A 21,022-nucleotide genomic window follows, 5' to 3' on the forward strand; every position below is an offset into this window, starting at 1 on the left:
GTCCTCTCGTAGCAACCATTCCAGCTCTTTTATCTTTTAAAAAGCATTCAGATAGTTACATGGGTACGATGGGTATAGAGGGATATGGGCCAAATGTGGGCAATTGGGATTAGCTTAGGGGTTTAAAAAAAAGGGCGACATGAACAAGTTGGTCGGAAGGGCCTGTTTCCATGCTGTAGACCGCTGTGACTCTTTTACAAGAATAGTATGTGGAATGACAGAAAGAGAACAAATAATCCCCACTTAAATAATGATGCAGGGGCTCCAGTAATAAAAGCGAAAGATTCTGGAGATAATCAGCAGATTGTTCAGCATCTGTGGAGCAAAACGGAGACAGGAAGTCAAGAAATGAGATGGGGTGAAGGAGGGGGGTGATTAAATGACGGTGCAAGGCAACATGAAGTGAGAATGTGTCATTCTTTCTCCCCCCACAGATGCTGCCTGACCTGCTGAGTGTCTTCTGTGTTTTGTGATTTAATTTTACATTTTCAGCGCCTGCGCTCAGGGCTGTAAAGTTGCAGCTTACTGCAAGCACGGGCGGAGAAACGGAGTTTCTTTCTCCTCAAAATGCAGCCGGGAGTAAACTATTGGCTCCTCATGTTCACCTTCTGTCTCAGGGTCTGCTTTGCAGATGTCCACGGCCGAACAGTCCGCCTGTAAACGTAGAACAGCGCATTAATGGTCCATATATTTAATATATGGAGAATTTAGCAAGCCTTTATTTACTTTTTAAATCGTCTTTAGTCTGCACGAGGCAGAACAAATTCCTCGTAGGCGTGACTTCAAATGGACCACAAAGTAGCGGTGAGCAGATTCACACGATATTCATCGACTTTTGAAACATTCTTTGCCTGTAACTCGCTCAATAAGGGCTTCGTTAATTTTAATTGCTTGTTGCATGAATTTATAATCTCCATTAAGCGCCGTGTAACCAGATACCTGGCAGGATCCGCTGCTTAATTCAAAATCTGTGCTCACTGTTCAAAGCAACGCACCTTGGCTGTTGACCTATTGGGCGCGTTCCTTTCGACCAGCGGATCAGAATAAACGATCTCTAAACTGGGCGAGGTTTCTTTCATTCTTGTAGAAGTAATGACAGCGTATATTGTTCGATCCGCTCTTGAAGTGTCCTGCAAAGAATCAGGCGCTAACGATTAGTGCGATGGACATTTACTGGCGACCGGTCTGGTATTATCGCCGAAGATGATGCAATGTTAAGGTTGTAATATTATTTTACATAATCGAATGACAAAAACGGTGCTAATTAAAATAGTTAACTTTAGTAAATGATTAACGATTGAGATAAGAAGCGTACACCTCTAGGCTCTACTCTTTTGCTGGCTTATCCCTCATTTTCTCTCATTTTATTTTCTCTTCCTGTTTTGCCCACACTACGGTGTCAAAACTCTCCACTTGCATCGTCTCAGGTGCCTATATCCCGTCCACAAACTCATGTTTCACCCTGCCTCGTCCACCCGTTGGAATCCTCCCTAAACGCCTGTTTACGCCTTTATCACATCAGGGAATTGGGCCCTGGGGGGGGGGGGGGGTCGTGATAACTCCCGCAAAATAAAAATCACCGGTACAGAACTCAATTCCTCCTATTTTCACCCTTTTTAAAAGTCAGATATCTCCCTGGGGACGTTGGCCGTCTGGGTTAGAATGACATTGTACCAGCACATGTTTCAATCTTCAATACACTGTCCACGAAGCGCTCATGGATTCTGATGTTCAGGTACAAATGAAAACTATCGCTTTCCTCCTTGTTGGGGTTGTCTCTCCCTATTTACTGTGTTAGCTCGCCTTGCAATTTAATTTGCTCGTTCTTAGGAACTTCTGCTTCGATCCTCATCAGGTGATAAACCCCCAGTCACAAAAATTGTAGATTTGATCCGAGCTTTGATTAAATAATGTCACATTTCAAAGCAAAACAAAAAAGTGAACTACCGAACAAGGGAACAAAAGATCTGTGATTTCGGTTAAATCTTAACAAAACATTCCGGTGCGTTTTACTTCCCCGTCAGACTAATGGCCCAAGTGTAGGACATGATACAACCGCTTTTAACAGGTACAGTACCTCTGGGACGGTGTCGGCAGACGGGGCGTTGTATTCAACTAATTGTTTTCCTGGAATGAGAAAACAACGGAAAATGACAACATGCCAAAGATTCCTGTTGTGCCAAATCTGTAACTAAATTAAAATCAGGGAGAAGAAAACAGAATTTGTTGCATAGCATCGCTCTGAAACTGAGAATGCGTCTCTCAGTGTTACTGTCAACAGAATCTCTTTATAAACTAGAAACGCAAACATTTTTATCCAAAAACGACACAAAACATGGGGCAACATTACTCTGAGACCTGAATTAAGATCATTTTTACTCAATTGTAAATGAGTGGAATGAGTGCAGAACAGTTAAAGACTAGCTCATGAAAGGATAGTCATAGTAGATATATCTTAGAATCAATGAGATTTACAAGGCGTTAAGAGACAATATTTTCAACGTTTATCAGAAAGCAATTGAATGTATTTATGCCCTTATGCTGTTATTTGGGCTGTTATGCTAGCGATGTATATCTATTTGGTCCACAAGCTCATGAACACCATACACCCTTATCTACAGGATAAGGACAAGACAAGATACCTGTAATATTACAGAGAACACGGCCGACCACACACAGGATAGTTATAGGCAGCGTTGAATTACATAAAGCGCAATGCTATTCACACTGAAACACCTAACCCAGTCCAACTGTACGCAAACGCTGCAATATTAATGTACAACTTGTGCATAAGGAGAAATGAGAGTTCTTACAGTCGCAAACCATTGGAACAGATGGCCCAAAGCCACGATGTGGAATTTAGTTTAAATAAATATAAGCTAAATTGGAACAAAAATAAGACAAATATGCAGATCATTAATGGTCTAATTTTACCACAACCGTGAAACCAGGTCGGCGCAGTATTCGGGATATAAGTAGCTCCTTTCATCACTGAATAACACTAGACTTCCAGGGAGTAACCATGCCCCATTTTAACATGCCTATTAAAATAACACAATTGGAAACGTAGTAAACGGTTAAATGTTCCACAAAAGATCATTCATCTAGAATCCTTGAAAAAGAAAAGTGCTTTTTGGTGCTTGCGTGGGTTTTCTCCGGGTGCTCCGGTTTCCTCCCACACCCCAAAAACGTGCTTTTAGGCTGAATGGTGTCAATAAATTGTCCCTAAGTAGGATCTCCCTTAATCTGGCGCACATTCAATTCCTTAAATTTGCACCCCTTTAATGTGGAGTCCACTAGATGTGGATAAAGGTGGTAGATAGAAGAAGGACTTGAATAAGGTACTCACTGAGTGTTAACATGGGCGGCGCGGGCTTGTAGGGCCGAAGGGCCTGTTTCCTGTGCTGTTCTTTGTTCTTTGAGTGCAAATATTTTCCAGGTAATGACGGGACAAGTCGAACGACCTATTCTAACCATGTGCATATTGCTGTATCGGGTTGGACTGAGAGACGACTTGGTTAATTATAGAAAATAGAAGCAGGAGTAGGCCGTTCGGCCTTCGAATGACCGGCTCCACCATTTATTTTGATCATGGCTGATCATCAAATTCAAGGCCCTGATTCCCCTCATATCCCTAGATCCCGTTAGACCCAAAAACTATATCTAACTCAGACATCTGCAGTTCAGAAGGAGGCCATTCGGCCCATCGAGTCCCGCACCCAGCACAATCCCACCCTATCCCCATAACCTAACTAGACCTCCTGACACCGAAGGGCAATTTAGGATGGCCAATCCACCTAACCTGCACATTTTTGGACTTTGGGAGGTAAACCGGAACCCTCAGAGGAAACACACGCGGATACGGAGAGACGATACAAACAGGCAATGCCCCAAGCCGGGAATCGAACCCGGGTCTCTATTACTGTGAGGCAGCAGTGTGCCACCGCGGGCCGCCAACTTCATATTGAAATATCCAGTCTCAGGATGCAAAGTTTTAGACAGCTCTATCTATTTTCATTTAGCAAATGAAATTGGGTCAAAATCTAGATTTTAAACTGCCGGGACACAGGTATAATGGAAATGTAAGCGACCACGAGCCGAGAAGTTGAAGACACGAAGGACTATTTAAAACGCAGAGCAAGCGAACAAACTCCGAAGAGAAAAGGGAAGTTAAAAAGGACAAACGTCTGCTGAGGATAGGAGTGAGGGTTACAGGTACTCATAGTAATACGGATATAGGTAATAATTATCCTGTGATACACGATAGCTGGATGCGCTTTTGTAAGCAAGAGAATGTCACCATTGTTTAAATGGATATGACCATGGATTGCGAATTGAATCTTGGGTATACTCCATTGGGTAATTCTTTTAGATGAACATAAGAACATAAGAAATAGGAGCAGGAGTAGGCCATCTAGCCCTTCGAGCCTGCCCCGCCATTCAATAAGATCATGGCTGATCTGTCTTGGCTCAGTTCCACATTCCCACCCTCTCCCCATAACCCTTAATCCCCTCTCTCATCAAAAACCCATCAACCCGCGTCTTAAAAATATTTAGCGAGGCAGCCTCCACCACTTCAACGGGCAGAGAATTCCAGAGATTCACCACCCTTTGAGTGAAGAAGTTCCTCCTCAACTCTGTTCTAAACCACCCCCCCCTTTATCTTGAGGCTATGACCCCTAGTCCTACTATCCTTTCTGAGCAGGAAGAGTCTCTCCGCCTCTATCCTATCCATCCCATTCATCATCTTATACGTCTCAATGAGATCTCCCCTCATTCTTCTAAACTCTAACGAGTACAAGCCTAATCTATTCAGCCTCTCCTCATAGCTCAACCCCCTCAACTCCGGCATCAGCCTAGTAAACCTCCTCTGCACTCCCTCCAATGCCAAAATATCCTTGCGTAAGTACGGCGCCCAAAACTGCACACAGTACTCCAGCTGCGGCCTCACCAATGCCCTATACAGCCGCAGCAAGACCTCCCTACTTTTATATTCAATCCCCCTCGCGATGAAGGCCAGCATCCCATTCGCCTTCCTGACCACCTGCTGCACCTGCAAGCTGGGTTTTTAGAAGCAGAACTTTAAAAATTAAATTGGGATTTGTGGAATTTCATGCGTTCAACTGATTTGTTTTCACCGATGCATGTTATAAAAGCTATAGTGCAAATATAAATCTTGATAAATTCTAGTCTCCATCAATACATTCCAGCAGCATCTCTCTTGTGATTCGGTATCACTTTATGACCAAGAACAACAATAGTGAAAAGACACCATAACATTAATTGATTAGATTATTTGATATTTATAATGAAAGTTGTATATCACATACCTAACGTTGCCAATGAACGTATAATACTCACGTTTCGTTTTCCAGCGGAATATAGCCACGAACAGAATAACGCTTAGAATTACTAGTAGAAACAGCAACAGATAAAACCACGAATTGGTTCTCCCGGAAGTATGTTCTATAAAATAAATTTGTACATATTTAACACAACTGGAAGTAAAAAAATCCGTGCCAAGCAACATATCCTTCGACTTAAATGATTTGAAATTATTAAGAGAAATTATTGCCATTGCACCTCTCAGTGTGAGATAACCCCAAGCTGTATATTTCTTAATAGGTTCCTTTACAATATATCCTTTAATTACATGGTTCAAACACAGAGTATAACACCGAGGTTTTGAGGTTCCGCCGAGGCGTTAACCTGTATTTCCCCTCTCAGCTGCTTTATCCTATTTAAAATTAAAAGTTTAGCACTTTTTCCAAAAATTCTGACCGACGGATTTGCAGCAATTTGAGTGTTGATCATCAATATCCTAACTGGACAACCAGAATTCAAGTTTGTCTTCATTTGGGAGGGGCGGGGGGAACAGAAATGAAGAATACGGGACAGGATTTTGGTGAGATAATTTAGCGATCACGTTAATTCTTATTGGTTTGTGACACTAATTGCTTATATAAGGGTTGTTTCCCCTGAAAATAGAGAAAAAATCAATTAAATAGCATAAGGTCATTAATGACCCCAGTGAAACCTAACATTCCAAGTTGTGTTCTGAAAATATCAATACAATTATGGATTAAATGTAGTTCTGCTTGTTTACCACCACATATTTACACATGATGGATTCGACATTCTTCTCCATCTTAAGTAAGAGTTTAAGTCTTAGTTTAGAGATCACAACTTCTTCTGGGGGATATCAAAGGGAATCTCACATCTACTGGTGTGGATGACCATTTGTCGCCAACACTGTTACTCTCCAAACTTAGAATGAAGTTCTAGCTGTTTTGACAGTCACAATTCCCTCACAGGCCGAGGAGGTGGTTCAAATCCTGATCCAGAAATGAAATTGCGAGGAACAGAATAATTGTTGGAAAGGTACCACCTGACGTGGAAATAATGAACGGGACTGTAATAAATATCAGAACATGTGTTTAGGCTAAAACGCTGCTGACCCGCTAACCGCACCTCTGCCAATTACTGAATCAATGTGAAGTAAAATTGTAAAGAAAATGCTGGAGGAACTTAACAGGTCTGGGGGCATCTGAGGAGGGAGGAACAGAAGAGTCCATATGACTCTGAAAAAGAATCAGACGAATTCAAAATAACTGTCCAACTCTGTTTCTCTCTCCACAGATGCTGCCTGACCTGATGATTTTTTTTTCAGCACTTTGTGTTTATATTTCTGCAGTATTTTGCTTTCATTGAAGTACAATTGGATGCAAATTATCCACATTTATTCAGTGAAACCAGTTGCATTTTGAACATATCGACATTTCCAGCATCCGCAGTATTTTTCTTTTATTGAAGTATAATTGGATTCAGATTGTCCATATGTATTGACTGAAACTAGTTGCATGTTGAACATTTCCATATTTTATACCCATTTTCTCTCATCCTTCCCCTGCAAGTCTTGTTTGTTGCTGGTTGAAGGTTCAGTAGACACCAAGCGCCGATTCTCAATTCTTCCAAATGACAATCCTTCCTGATCATTGCTCCAACCCGCTGCCGGCGTCATAGCCTTACACCACACCACTTTCCAACAAGAGGCACTGAGACTGGATCCTGACCAGAAGCACCACTCCTGATCATTCGCCCTCCTCAGACAGTGCGCTTCACTCCTGATCACTGGCTGCTGACACAGATCATGGAACTCAGCCCAGTGGAGGTAAAGGGATCGAGGGATATGGAGGGAAGATGGGATCAGGATATGGAATTTAATGACCAGTCATGATGAAAATGAATAGCGGAACAGGCTCGAATGGCCGAATGGCCTATTCCTGCTTCTGGTTTGTATGTTACCATCACATCACTAATAAGGACTTGGTCATGAATGCAGTGATGTGATGGATTGATCAGCTAGACTCAGTAATGGTGACCATGAAACTATTATCGATTCCTGTAAAGGGAACACTTGGTTCACTGATGTCCTTTACGGAACGACATTTACCTCGCTGACCTGGTCTGACCTACATGTGAGCCCAGACCCTCAGCAATGTGATTGACTCTTCTGAGCTGCCCTCTGCAATGGCCTAGCGAGCCACTCAGTTCAAGGGCGATTAGGAATTGGCAACAAATACTGGCCTTACCATAGCGACCCATGTTCCACAAAATAAGGATTATAAACAAATACTGCCGTATTTTGAAATATATAAAACAGGACCTACCTTTAACTATCAATCTGCTTCCTTTCCCCTTCATTGTTTCATTGGGTGGTGCACTGAGAACCATGACTTCACAATAATATACGCCGCTGTCTCCCACCTGAAGTTGGGTCATGAATATCTGGGATTCATTCCCATTTTGCCCATTTGTATGTACCACTTGAATTGATCGATTTCCCTTACAATTGCCATTGTAAAAAATATAGGACTGATTAGCTCGATTTGGTTGGTGGATCCAGTTGATTTCAAAGTCCTGAATTTCAACAGCAGAATACATACAGGTCAAATTTGCTGCACCTCCTTCGATCACACTGAGAACATCTGGCTTCTGGGCAATCCAAATCCCTTCAGCGACACTCAGCATCCAGACTGGCCAAAAACTTGACGTGTGTATCCATATTAATGTCAGGCTGTTCATGTTAAGGAGACAACACCGGAGAACACCCGTATAAAGATTTGTAAGAGTCAGCAGGAGATGAGACGCTCGGCTTCTGTTCATCTTTCTCACCGCTCGGTGCGGATGTGGGAGGTGGGGAGTTTGCAGATAACCCGCCGCCGCCGCTTATTAGTTCCGTGTGGGTTTTCAAGCCCAATACTGTGCTGAGTATTGTCAGATAAACTGACTCCCACCGCAAGGAGCAACGTTGAAACTTGTGATATCCAGCACCGAGTGCTGCAGTGCAGAAACATCACCAAAGAGGTTTTGATTCCTCTCCTCTACCTTTCACATTCAGCCCTGGTTAATTGTTGCATGATTGATAAGTTGCAATTGGTGCAAACGCACCTAGAGAAACATTGAATGAGAGGCCAAAATAAATCCAGTTTAAAGAAAGTTAATTTTTTCCACAATTGTCGGTAAAATCAACATTAATTGCTGCGTCGAATTGAAACTAGGAAAGTCCTCCCTTTGTGAGTAGATGAATAAGTATAGATTCTGGTGGGAGATAAACCCAGAGAGGCAGTTTGGAAGATTCCGCTCAATGACAACGCATTACTTCTCTCGGTTCTTGCCAGTCACACAGACAGTAATGAAGGGTTAATTAGGTGGGGGGTGGCGGTGGTGGGGGGGGTGGAGGGGGGAGCGGGTGGCGGGGGGTGGGGGAGCACATAGTAGCTGGTACAAGGAAGTGAGCCTACAGAATCTGCCTTCAGGATAATTGTGGAACAGTGACCATATCTGAATTGGAGTCTCTGCATTCCTCTTTTCCCCCCGCTCCCCACAGACACGAATTCGCTGTCGAGGTCCGGAGTTACGAACAATAACCATTACATTATTTCTTTTGCGGTCTGGTTTTCTTTCTTTCAAGACACCTGGTGTGCGGTTGTGCCACTTTCTCCCGGCGAGGGCGCCACACTCATCATCGTGATCGAAGAAATGAAACTTTCCATTTTGCAACTGGCACCATCCGAGCATTCATGGGGAGTCCCAAGGGAACTACAATGATGTGGTAAGCTATGGGAGTTCTGAATTAGCATTGCTGCCCTCAGTGAGAGAACCACCTACCTGGCTCAGCTGAAGGAACAAGCTGGGGAGGAAAGCATGGGAACAACCCTTCTGCCCAAGCAAATGAATTGTTAGACAAACTCAGAGCCTCTGGCAGGGTCCCCGAAGAGAAAAACAGTTCTGAGCCGAATATGGCTTATTTTCAAGAACTTTTTCAGAAAGTAGTAATTGGATGGGTTTTTCAGCCGGCGTAACAGAAGAGGAGGAAGAAGAAAAGGGAAAGTTTGGGAGGGCTGAAATAGCAAGGTTAAAAATGAATAACAATGGTTGCACTAAAATGATAGATCATTTGATTACAAGCAAAATACTGCAAAAGCTGGAAATCTAAAACAAAAATAGACGGCACGGCGGCACAATCGTTAGCACTACTGCCTCACAGTGCCAGGGGCCCCGGCTCGATGGGTCAGTGTCTGTGTGGAGTTTGCACATTCTCCCCGTCCCTGCGTGGTTTCCGTCGGGTGCTCCGGTTTCCTTCCAAAGAGCGGCTTAGATGGACTGGCCACGCTAAATTGTCCCTTAGTGTCAGGGGGGCCTAGCTAGCCTAAATTATGGGGATAGGTACTGGGTGGGATTGTGGTCTGTGCACCGAATGGCCTCCTTCTGCACTGTATGATTCTATGAAAATGCTGGAAAAACAGTCTCAGCAGGACTGACAATGTCCGTAGAAAGAGAAGCAGAGTAAATGTTTCCACTCTTTCTCTCTCCACTGATGTTGCCTGGCCTGCTGAATTTTTCCAGTATTTACTTGAGACAAATCATTTATCCAGAGTGAGTGTAAATGCCAGAATAATTAACAGCTCTGCCCAAAATCAAAAATACAGAAACATGATGGCACCTGGCGCAAAAAAAATGAAAAGCAAAATGGGAGGCGGAGTTCATGGTCTGAAATTGTTGAACTCAATGTTGAATCCAGAAGGCTGAAAAGTGCTAAATCGGAGGATGAGGAGGCGTTCGTCGATCTGACGTTGAGCTTAACTGGGACAATGCAGCGGGTTACGGGCATTCGGCCTCTGATCTTCGGGTAAACGTTCTCCAAGGCGGCCTTCACGACACACGACAGCGCAGAGTCGCTGAGCAGAGACTGGTAGCCAAGTTCCGCACACATGAGGACGGTCTCAACCGGGATCTAGGGTTCATGTGGCACTATCTGTAACCCCCATGACTTGCCTGAGCTTGTAAAATCTCACTTACTACCCTTTCTGGACAATACACATCTCTTTAACCTATGCTTAATGCTATCTCCACTCACATTGTCTGTATCTTTAAGACTTGAATAGCAGGTTAGCTGTAAAGACTCACATTCTAATCCGTATTCTGTAAACTGTGGGTGCCTTTATATGCCCTTCTCTGATCAAAACTTTCCACACACCTGAGGACAGAATAGCATTTAGGAAAGCTTGTGCGCTTACTATGAAATAAACTGGTTGGACTTTAACCTGGTGTTGTGAGACTTCTTACTGTGTTTACCCCAGTCCAACGTCGGCATCTCCACAGCAATGCAGCAGGCCCAGGGATACCAGTGTGAGAGTTGAATTAAAATGGCAAACAATAGCTTGTGGATTGGAGGTTTTCTGGAAAGTGGTCACGAGATGTACCCATGGTCTCCCCAGTTGTAGAGGAGACCACAGTGGGGGCAGTGAATGCAAAATACTAAATTGAAAGAAATACACTTAACCATTGGAAGACATGTTTGGGATCTTGGAGGAGAGAGGAGATAAAATGTCAGCTGATTCAGTGAGTGCATGGGAAGGTGCTGTGGGAAGTAGGTCAGTTATTGGGGTGTGGCATTATTGAGGAGTGGATCAGAGTATCATGGATGGAATTGTCCCCTTGAAATACTGAAAGGGTCGAGGTCATGGCATAGCAGCAGAGATGATGGAAATGCCTGAGGATGATGGTTTGAATGGGGCAGCTGTGCTGTGTGAAACAAGGACAAGGGAAACCTTATTGTGGTCATGGAAAGGAGGGGATTTTGTGATTGTAGAAGTATGGGAAATGGTTGAAGGCCCTGTGAACCACAGCAGTGGAGAGAAGTCTTTGCTGGAGGAAATGGGAAGACATATCAGAAAGACTGTAACGAAAAGTAGCTTCGTCAGAAGAGATTTGATGGAGATGAAAAATTGTGGGAATTGAATGGAGTCCTTACAGGAAGCTGGGTGTTATGATGGCCATGAAGCCAACAGGCCATCATCAATAGATCTCTCCTTATGCTTCATGGAGTAGGAGCTGTCTTATTGAGCAAGAGGAAGCTCGCCCATTGGGGAGCAACCAGCGAGGGTTTTTATAGCTGTTACTCTACCTGGGCTGTTGTTTTAGGTCCCGAGGTGAAGACTACCTGACTGTAATTCACAGGCGTGATCCTTTCCTTTTATACACAATAAAAGGTGTTGGTGTTGGGAAACTGGCATTTGGTTGAATTTTAACACAGGGCCTGAGGAAGTGTTAAGGTAGAGAACCTGGTGAACTGGTGCGGTGACAATTATCTCTCCGTCAATGACAACAAAATGGAATCTAACTTCAGGAAGCGTAGAGGAGAACATGCCATTGTTTGCATCGTAAAAAGTCTGACAACACCAGGTTTTAGTCCAACCGATTTATTTGATAGTAAACACACAAGCTTTCAGGTTAGTCCCGAAAGCTTGTGCGTTTACTATCAAATAAATCGGTTGGACTAAAACCTGGTGTTGTCAGACTTTTTACTGTGTTTACCCCAGTCCAACGCCGGCACATCCACATCATGACTGTTTACATCAACAGGGATGAAGTAGAAAGGGTCGAGAGCTTCAAATTTTTAAGTGTCCAGATCGCCAACAACCTGTCCTTGTTCCCCCCTCCCACCCCCAGTGCTGACACTACAGTTAAGAATGCCACCAATGCCTTTCCTTTCTCAGAAGACAAAGAGAGTTTGGCATGTCTGCTATGATTCTCACCAACCTTTACAGATGCATCATAAAAAGCATTCTTTCTGGTTGTATCACAGCTTGATATGGCTTCTGCTCTGCACAAGACCACCAGAAACTACAAAAGGTCATGAACATAGCCAAAACTATCACGCAAACGAGCCTCCCATCCATTGACTCTAGCTACAGTTCCCACTGCCTCGGCAAGCAGCCAACATAAATAAGGACCTCACACACCCCGGCCATTCTCTCTTCCACCTTCTTCCACCAGGCAAAAGATACAAAAGTCTGAGGTCACGTACCAACTGATACAAAAACAGCTTCTCCTCTGCTGTCATCAGACCTTTGAATAGATCTATCTGTCATTAAGTTGATCTTTCTCTGCACCCTAGCTGTGACTATAACACTACATTCTGCACTCTTTCATGTCTATGAATGGTATGCTTCGACTGCATAGCTCACAAGAAACAATACTTTTCACTGTATCCCAATACATGTGACAATAATAAATCAAATCAAAATCAAATCAAAACATTGGCATCTCATGGATTATATCATTATTTGTGTCAATGATGCCAGTGATGTCTATTATTTGATGCACATGGAGCACTGGTGCTTGCTGGATAGCTAATGGACTTGTTCAATCGATGATGAACATCCACCGAGTGTGAAGACAGTGCAAGGCCCAAAAGTCCAAGAGAGAGAAGATCAATATCTGAGCCCTAATGCAGCCCTACCAAAGAGAAGAATTCAATGTGCATTTCACAAGCATCTGGAACATCATTGGACATGAAATTCAAAGAACAAAGAACAACACAGCACGGGCAACAGGCCCTTTGGCTCAACGAGCCCGCGCTGCCATTTTAACATTATGAGTGCCCTCCTCTACCCATGACCTTTGTCTATGCCGATTGGGGAAGATTGAGGGAAGACTAATTTAGGGACAATTTGTTACATCAATCAGTCTAAGAGCACGTTTTTTGGGATGTGGGAGGAAACCGGAGCACCCGGAGAAAACCCACGCAATCACAGGGAGAATGTGCAAACTCCCGCAGACACCAGCCCAAATCCATGTATCTGCGCAGCAAACAGTGATAGTCACTGAGCTGTCATGTTGCCCATCAGATGGTCCAGTTTAAGCGTACACTAATGACGTGAAGCACTAGGCTACTCTCGAAGCCACATCCAAGAGCATTGGAATAAAATGAAGTCAACAGTGCAAGACCCCTGTGCCCTGATCATTTTGGGGATGGCACAGTGGTACAGTGATTAGCACTGCAGCCTCACAGCTCCAGGGACCTGGATTCGATGCCTGGCTTGGACCACTGTCTATATGTAGTTTACACGTTTTCCCATGTCTGTGTGGGTTTCCTCCGGGTGCTCTGGTTTCGTCCCACAGTCCAAAGATGTGCGTGTTCGATGCAGTGGCCATGCTAAATAGCCCTTTAGTATCCATGGATGCTAAATAGCTCTTTAGTATCCACAATGTCCCAGACAACAACCCAAAGTTGAAAGTCAAGAAGGTAGCATTCCAACAGCTCAAATCTGATACCCAAATCTAAATCTAGAAGATAAAAGACATATGATAGGAAGAAAAAGACAGAGTTCCAACAACATACTGACCATCTTGACATGTCAAGTTCTTTTTAAGCTGCCATGGCTATCTTTAAATGAAGGTCAGATGGACACCACCCTCCAATTTTGCTTCTTAACTATCATAATGCCATGTGTCGATGTTACTCTCATGTCCATAAGACATGAACAAGCTCATAAATTGTATAAATCAAACCTTACTTTTTGCTTTAAAAAATGACTTTGTTAGAACAAAACACAGTTGCCATTGATCACATGATTTGCAAGTTGGCTACAGTTCTGGAAACTTCCAACAGTGATAGTCCCCATATTACTTACAATCTACCTGCATAAAAGATAACTGCCCTCTGTGTCAGTCGGAAATCTTATTAACCGTAGTTATCTCCGTGCCAAAACCAAACTGACCACCATAAACAGACAAAATCTACAGTTTGTGGATGACTGCAGTGTCGTTTCCCATACTGAACCAGGTTTGAAAATCATACTTGATCTCTTCATTTCTGCATGCAAAAAATTCATCTTCTCATTGAATGCTGCCAAAACAAACCAAAGAAATCCACTGACATTTGGTGAGCCAAATAGTCCACCTCTCATATATATTGAAGGAGAGAATCTGAAATATGTCGAGTACTTGCCGTACCTTGGCAGCTACCTTGTTATAAAGCCACCATTGATGAGGATATCCAACACTGAGCAGCTGCACCAACTCATCTTCTTTAAACCATGTCAATGAGTGTTTGACAATAAGCACTTGCCTATTCAAGTTGACAAAAGGCCTAGTGTGCCGAGCTGCAGTTTTCGCCACAATCCTGTGAGACCTGGACTGTTTATTAGTAACACATGAGGGCGCTAGATAAATTCCATCATGAATACCTGCTCCAGATTTATCTGTATCAGTGGAAGAATCGTTGAACAAAAGATTGGGTCGTCCTTGATGCCAGCTCCACAAGTCGTCAGGCAAAACTTGTACAAAATCAACTTTTGGTGTAATAGATTAAGAAAAAAGAACAAAGAAGAATACAGCACAAGAACAGGCCCTTTGGCCCTCCAAGCCTGTACCGATCATTGTTACCAACTAGACCATCCTTCTGTATCCCTCCATCCCCACTCTGTTCATGTGGCTACCTAGATAAGTCTTAAATAATCCTTGCATGTCTGCCTCAACAACCTTGCTTGGTAGTGCATTCCAGGCCCACACCACCTTCCTGTGTAAAATACATCCCCCGCATATCCGCATTGAATCTTGCCCCCCCCCCTTATCTTGAACTTGTGACCCCTTGTGTTTGTTGTTTCTGACCTGGGAAAAAGCTTCCAGCTGTTCAACATTTCTATGTCCTTCATAATTTTATAAACTTCTATTAGGTCGCCTCTCAATCTCTGTCTTTCCAGGGAGAACAACCCTAGTTTACTCAATCTCACCTCATAGCTAATACCCTCCATACCAGGCCACATCCTGGTAAACCTTTGCCGCACTCTCTCCGAAGCCTCCAATTCTTTATGGCAGTGTGACGGCCAGAACTAGATGCAGTATTCCAGATGTGGCCTAACTAATGTTCTATATAACTGCAATATCACAAGCCAACTTTTATACTCTATGCCTCGTCCAATAAAGACAAGAATGCCATATGCCTTCTTCACCACCTTTTCCACCTACGCTGCCACCTTTAAGGATCTGTGGACTTGCACACCCAGATCCCTCTGTGTTTCTATACTCCTGATAGCTCTGCCATTTATTGTATAGCTCCCCCTGCATTAGACCTACCAAAATGCATCACTTCGCATTTATCTGGATTAAATTCCATCCGCCATTTCTCTGCCCAATTTTCCAGCCTATCTATATCCTGCTGTATTCTCTGACAATGTTCATCACTATCTGCAACTCCAGCAATCTTTGTGTTGTCCACAAACTTACTAATCAGACCAGCTACATCCTCTTCCAAATCATTTATATATATATATCACAAACAGCAGAGGTCCCAGTACAGAGTCCTGTGGAACACCAGTAGTCACAAACCTCCAATCAATAAAAGACTCCTCCACTGCTACCCTCTATCTTCTAAGGCCAAGCCAGTTCTGTAGCCATCTAGCTAGTTCACCTTTGATCCCATGAGATTTAACCTGTTGCACCAGCCTGCCATGCGGGACCTGGTCAAATGCATTACTAAAATCCATGTAGACGATATCCAAAACCCTCCCCTCGTCAATCATTTTTTGTTTGTTTCCAGATTGCGAAAGAGCATCTCCCCTGCTGTGTTTTGTCAATTGCTAAATGGCCAGCGTTCTCTGGGAGGACAAAGAAAATGGTCCAAGGACACTCTGAAACTCCCCTTCAAGCTGAGCAGCAATGTCATCAATGACTGGGCGAAATTTGCTGTTAATTGTTCAAAATAGCAACAACTTGTCCATCAAACTGCATCACAACGGCGTCACACTATCTTTTTGTTGAGGCAAAGTTGTTGGAAAGATGGAAAGCAAAGGTGCAAATGAACTCGGGACCATCTATAAACAATGATCTGGGAGATAATTAATAGCCACTGGAAAAACATGAACTAATAAAAGAGAGCCAGGTGGGTGTGTTGATGTTATGTAATATGTTTTGAGTAAGGGGTAGGTGGGACAGGGTAGAAGGAAGGTCTATGATAGTAGCCCTAAGTCATCTAACTCAATTCTTCGCACCTAACAACTTGCAAAGATTCCATTCCATTGTCCCAGTTCCTCTGTCCCTGTCACATCTGTTCCAATGATATATATTTCCACGTCAGTGTTTGAGATGCCTTATTTTTTCCTTAAGCGAGGATTTCTTCCAGCATTGTTGACAAGGCCCTCAACCATGTCCACTATATTTCCTGCACTTCTGCTCCCACTCCTTCCTCTCCTTCCTAGAGCCATGATAGAATTCCTCTTGTCCTCACCTTTTACCTCACCAGCATTACTATTCAAAGGATAATTTTCTGTTCTTTCCATCACCTGAAGTGTGATTCCACCATCAAGATCATCTTTCCCTTCCCCTGGCAGCAATCCGGAGGGATAGCTCCCTCTGTGATACCCTGCTCTGTTCCTCCATACACCCAAAACCAATCCGCCGAGGCACTTGTATTTATTATACTGAGACTTAGAGAGTAATCAGTTTGTTGCAGCTACCAAAACTAGTTTAACCTCGCTTCCTAATTAACTATTTTTGTACAGCTGCTGTCCAGTAGAGAACATTTTTATCCTTGCGTAATACTGAAAGAAACTTCAATTTAACTTAAATAGAAAATTTAATTAAATGCAACCAAAATTTGATTTACTTGTGGAAAGGAATAAACTGCAAGAATACTTCACTCACCAAACTCCCAGCTATTTACTTTGGCAAGAGTGGGGAGGGTGGTGGCGGTGGAGTGATTTGACTGCAAGGAGGAGAATTTGAAACTGGAGGTGATGGTGCATTGGGAGCCAGTGTAGATGAGAAAGCAAAGGGGTGAGGATGTCTTGGTGCTAGTTGGATTGCCGTTTTGATGAGCTGATATGTATGGGGAATGAAAGGTGTGGGTTTGACCAGAACAGAACTGAAATAGTGGATTCTGGAGGTGCCAATATCAGGAATATAGGACTGACAATCGGCGGGCTGAGATCGAGAAAGAGACCTACAATACTCCGGAGATCTAAATAGCTGAACGTTGTGATGGACAGGATGTAGGTAAGCTCTAAAACTCAAATGCAGGACAGTGATATCCTTTATTCACCCTTTAATCATGTTTAGATTTTAAAAAGACTCGAACGTGGCCAGTAAGCAATCTGCACTTTTCATTGCGGTTGTACGTTTTGCAATCAAAGGATGTAGCACAAAATGTAGTTTAGCAGTTGTGACCTTTAAGACCCGTCTTGCTATTACTCGGTCCCATCTGATGGCATCAATACATGGAAGTCCTGTGCAGACACGGCTCTAACAGTAGATGTGCTGCGGTGAGAGGTGTTATCGTTTCACTAAAATTATTAAACGTGCGAAATTCTCAGCTCCGAAGGCTTGTGTGAAAGTTCATCCCCACCATGGGTCAAAAGCAATCGAACCCGTGTGTTGCATATTGAATGTTGACTAGAGCTTTACATGGCGCGATCAGGCAGCGCCTTCGTCCATCTCCTCCTTTATTTCGCTTTGTGTCTGATTTTCTACCGTACAAGTCATTTTCCTTGTCTTTGTATCACTTCAATCAGCAATCAGATTGAATTACCTCGCTGGGCAGTTACCGCATAAAAAGTATCAGCAGAATTAGCTTGACTTGCATTAATAGCCGTTTATAAAGACTTACAGAGAATAGAAATGGTAAATGAATTTGTGTACGTTTGTTGGATGTGTTTTAATATTTAACAAGTGAATAAGATGCAAATGTAAAATGAAACTGATTTCGTTTTATGTTATTAACATGTTCTGTTTACCAACATTATTGCAAACAATATCAACAACACTGGTTATGAAATGCCTTTAAGATTGTCCTGTTGAGTTCTGCGTGAATCCAGAATTGCATCATAATGGAAAGCTGGTTTTTAATGAGAACATGACAATAATCGGTTATACTTTGTCGCCTTTCTTTTGTTACACTGCCTATGCATCCTCCTCACATCTGTATTCCAAAGGCCAAATTCGCCTGGAATTTTTCCTGTTGGAGATTGGCAGAATTCTGTCCCCGGTTACCCGCTGGGGTTTCTGCCCAATTTAAAGTTGGTGCTTGGGAGCTGACCTGTCGAATTCCGGGGCTAACTCGGGGATCAAAACTCCGCTCAGTCATCGCCAGGACGGGAGTTTTTGTCCCTTGAGGTAAAAGGGGCTCTGAGGTCCACATGGGGAGCAGCTCAGAATGGAAAGTTCTACCCTTTGGTAATTATCCTGCCACAAAAAACTCAGGACGTGGAGATGCCGGCGTTAGACTGGGGAAAGCTGGTGGCGTTTGCTTCCAAATAAACCTATTGGACTTTAACCTGGCGTCGTGAGACTTCTTACTACAAGAGATCAGGACACTCATTTGTTAATGGTGAAAAAAAACTTAACTATCACTTGTGTGAGTTATCGGTGTTAAAATATATGGATTGTGGAGTGCAAGTTTAATACAGGTCTGTGTGGCCCCAGCTTATATACACGCGAAAAGATATAAATAATGTTTAAAACTTCCCCTTTCCACATAAATATGTGTCATAACAGTATTCAGAATTGTAATTACTCTGCAGACGGAGAAACCACTTGTAGGTGCGATGCAACAGACAGCGTGGGCAAATGTACTTGTTTCATACATGTGCGTGCTCCACCCAGACGTGTTGCGACTGTCTGCATGCATAGTGTGTGATGTAGGTATACTGTCACTTTAACCCTTTTCCTTTCTCTTTTCACGGATTTATTTTTGTATTTCACGTTGTCCTCGCCCCAAGCGTGCCAACGAAATGGGACAGAAGTTACAACGTGAGCAAGTTGTGTTAAATTTGGGGAGGGTGGGCGAATACACAGGGTCAAAATGAGAGTAAGCGGAGAGGGGGTGGGTATTGCGACAGCAAGTATTTTAATATCGAAAGCTTTGGAGGTGCAGCGTCGGAGTTGGTGCCGCGTCAAAACTAGTTTGGCTTCACTTTCCCTGGTGAGGCATCTGCGGGTTTCGGGCTCTGCGTTTGGGTAGCTAAGCAATAGCCGTGTAATACTGCTATAAATCCTGACTTAATGACAAATAACAGTGAACCCAGCACTGATCCTTGAGGCACACTGCTGGCCACAGGCCTTCAGTTTGAAAAACAACCCTTTACAATCACCTCTGTCGTATGTCGTCAAGACGTGGAGATGCCAGCATTGGACTGGGGTAAGCACAGTAAGAAGTCTCACAACACCAGGTTTAAGTCCAACAGGTTTATTTGGCAGCACGAGCTTTCAGAATCTCAAACTCCTTCATCAGCTGAGTGAGGACTTGTGAGCACAAACAGGGCATATAAGGACACAAACTTAATTTACAAATAATCGTTGGAATGCGAGTCTTTACATGTAATCAAGTCTTAAACGTACAGACAATGTGAGTGGAGGGAGGGCAAAGCGCATGTTAAAGAGGTGTATATTGTCTCCAGCCAGGACAGTTAGTGAGATTTTGCAAGCCCAGGCAAGTCGTGGGGGTTACAGAGAGTGTGACATGAACCCAAGATCCTGGTTGAAGCCGTCCTCACGTGTGCGGAACTTGGCTATCAGTTTCTGCTCAGCGATTCTGCATTGTCGTGTGTCATGAAGGCCGCCTTGGAAAACGCTTACCCAAAGATTAGAGGCTGAATGCCCGTGACTGCTGAAGTGTTCCCCGATTGGAAGGGAACGGTCCTGCCTGGTGATTGTCGAGTGGTTTTCATTCATTCATTGTCATAGCGTCTGCATGGTCTCTCCAATGTACCATGCCTCGGGACATCCTCTTTCTCCTGCAGTGTATCAGGTAGGCAATGTTGGCTGAGTGGCAAGAGTACGTATTCACAAACAGGGCGTATAAAGACACAAACTCAATTTACAAGATAATGTTGGAATGTGAGTCTTTATAGGTAACCAAGTCTTAAAAGTTCAGACAATGCGAGCGAAGAGAGGGTCAAGCACAGGTTAAAGAGGTGTTTATTGACCAGGCAGGAGTATTTCCTTCCAGTCAAGCAACACTTCAGCAGTCTCAGGCATTCAGCCTCTGATCTTTGGGTAAACATTCTCCAAGCTGGCCTTCATGACACACAATGCAGAATCGCTGAGCAGAAACTGAAGCCAAGATCTGCACACATGAGGACAGCTTCAACCAGGATCTTGGGTTCACATCACACTATCTGTAACCCCCATGATGTGCCTGGGCTTGCAAAATCTCACTAACTGTCCTGGCTGGAGACAATACACATCTCTTTAGCCTATGCTTGACTCTCTGATAGCAATTTCCATACATATGTGGACTCCAAAAGTTACTGTCTTGTCCTGAAATATGGTGATGGTAAACATTGACACTTTTACCATCATTACTTTGGCAAACTCCAGGCTATTGGTCTTTTGTAGGCAAGAATGCCAGATAATGATGTGTCCCCAATCTACAGCAAGTCAGAATCTTACTCCTCAATAAACTTGGAACTCAGCCTCTCAAGTTATACAAAGTGCTTTATGAAACATATAAACATTTCTCACAAATTTAATTGAGTTTTTTGAAGTGGTAATCAAGAAGGTTGATGAGGGCAGCGCAGTTTGAAGTTGTCTACTTGGACTTTAGCAAGGCCTTTGACAAGGGATCACATGGTAGGTTTTGGCATAAGGTTAAATCTCATGGGATCCAGGCTGAGGTATCTAAATGGATACAAAATTGGCTTCTTGACAGAAGCCAGAGGGTGATTGTAGAGAGTTG

General features: G+C 43.4%; 1 protein-coding gene across 1 annotated transcript; it reads right to left on the reverse strand.

The window, feature by feature from the left end:
* Positions 1–234: 234 nt before the first annotated feature.
* LOC145356114 (uncharacterized) lies at positions 235–8,172 on the reverse strand. Its single transcript, XM_080208725.1, has 5 exons — positions 7,671–8,172; positions 5,362–5,466; positions 2,078–2,127; positions 996–1,130; positions 235–654 (listed from the first exon to the last, which is right to left on the reverse strand). The coding sequence occupies exons 1-5, from the start codon at positions 8,164–8,166 to the stop codon at positions 523–525; spliced, it is 918 nt and encodes a 305-aa protein (XP_080064851.1). The 5' UTR covers positions 8,167–8,172; the 3' UTR covers positions 235–522.
* Between the last annotated feature and the right edge of the window lie 12,850 nt (positions 8,173–21,022).

This window comes from Carcharhinus amblyrhynchos, chromosome 20 (assembly GCF_965287045.1).
Source record: "Carcharhinus amblyrhynchos chromosome 20, sCarAmb.v2.hapA, whole genome shotgun sequence".
NCBI classification, from domain to species: domain Eukaryota; kingdom Metazoa; phylum Chordata; class Chondrichthyes; order Carcharhiniformes; family Carcharhinidae; genus Carcharhinus; species Carcharhinus amblyrhynchos.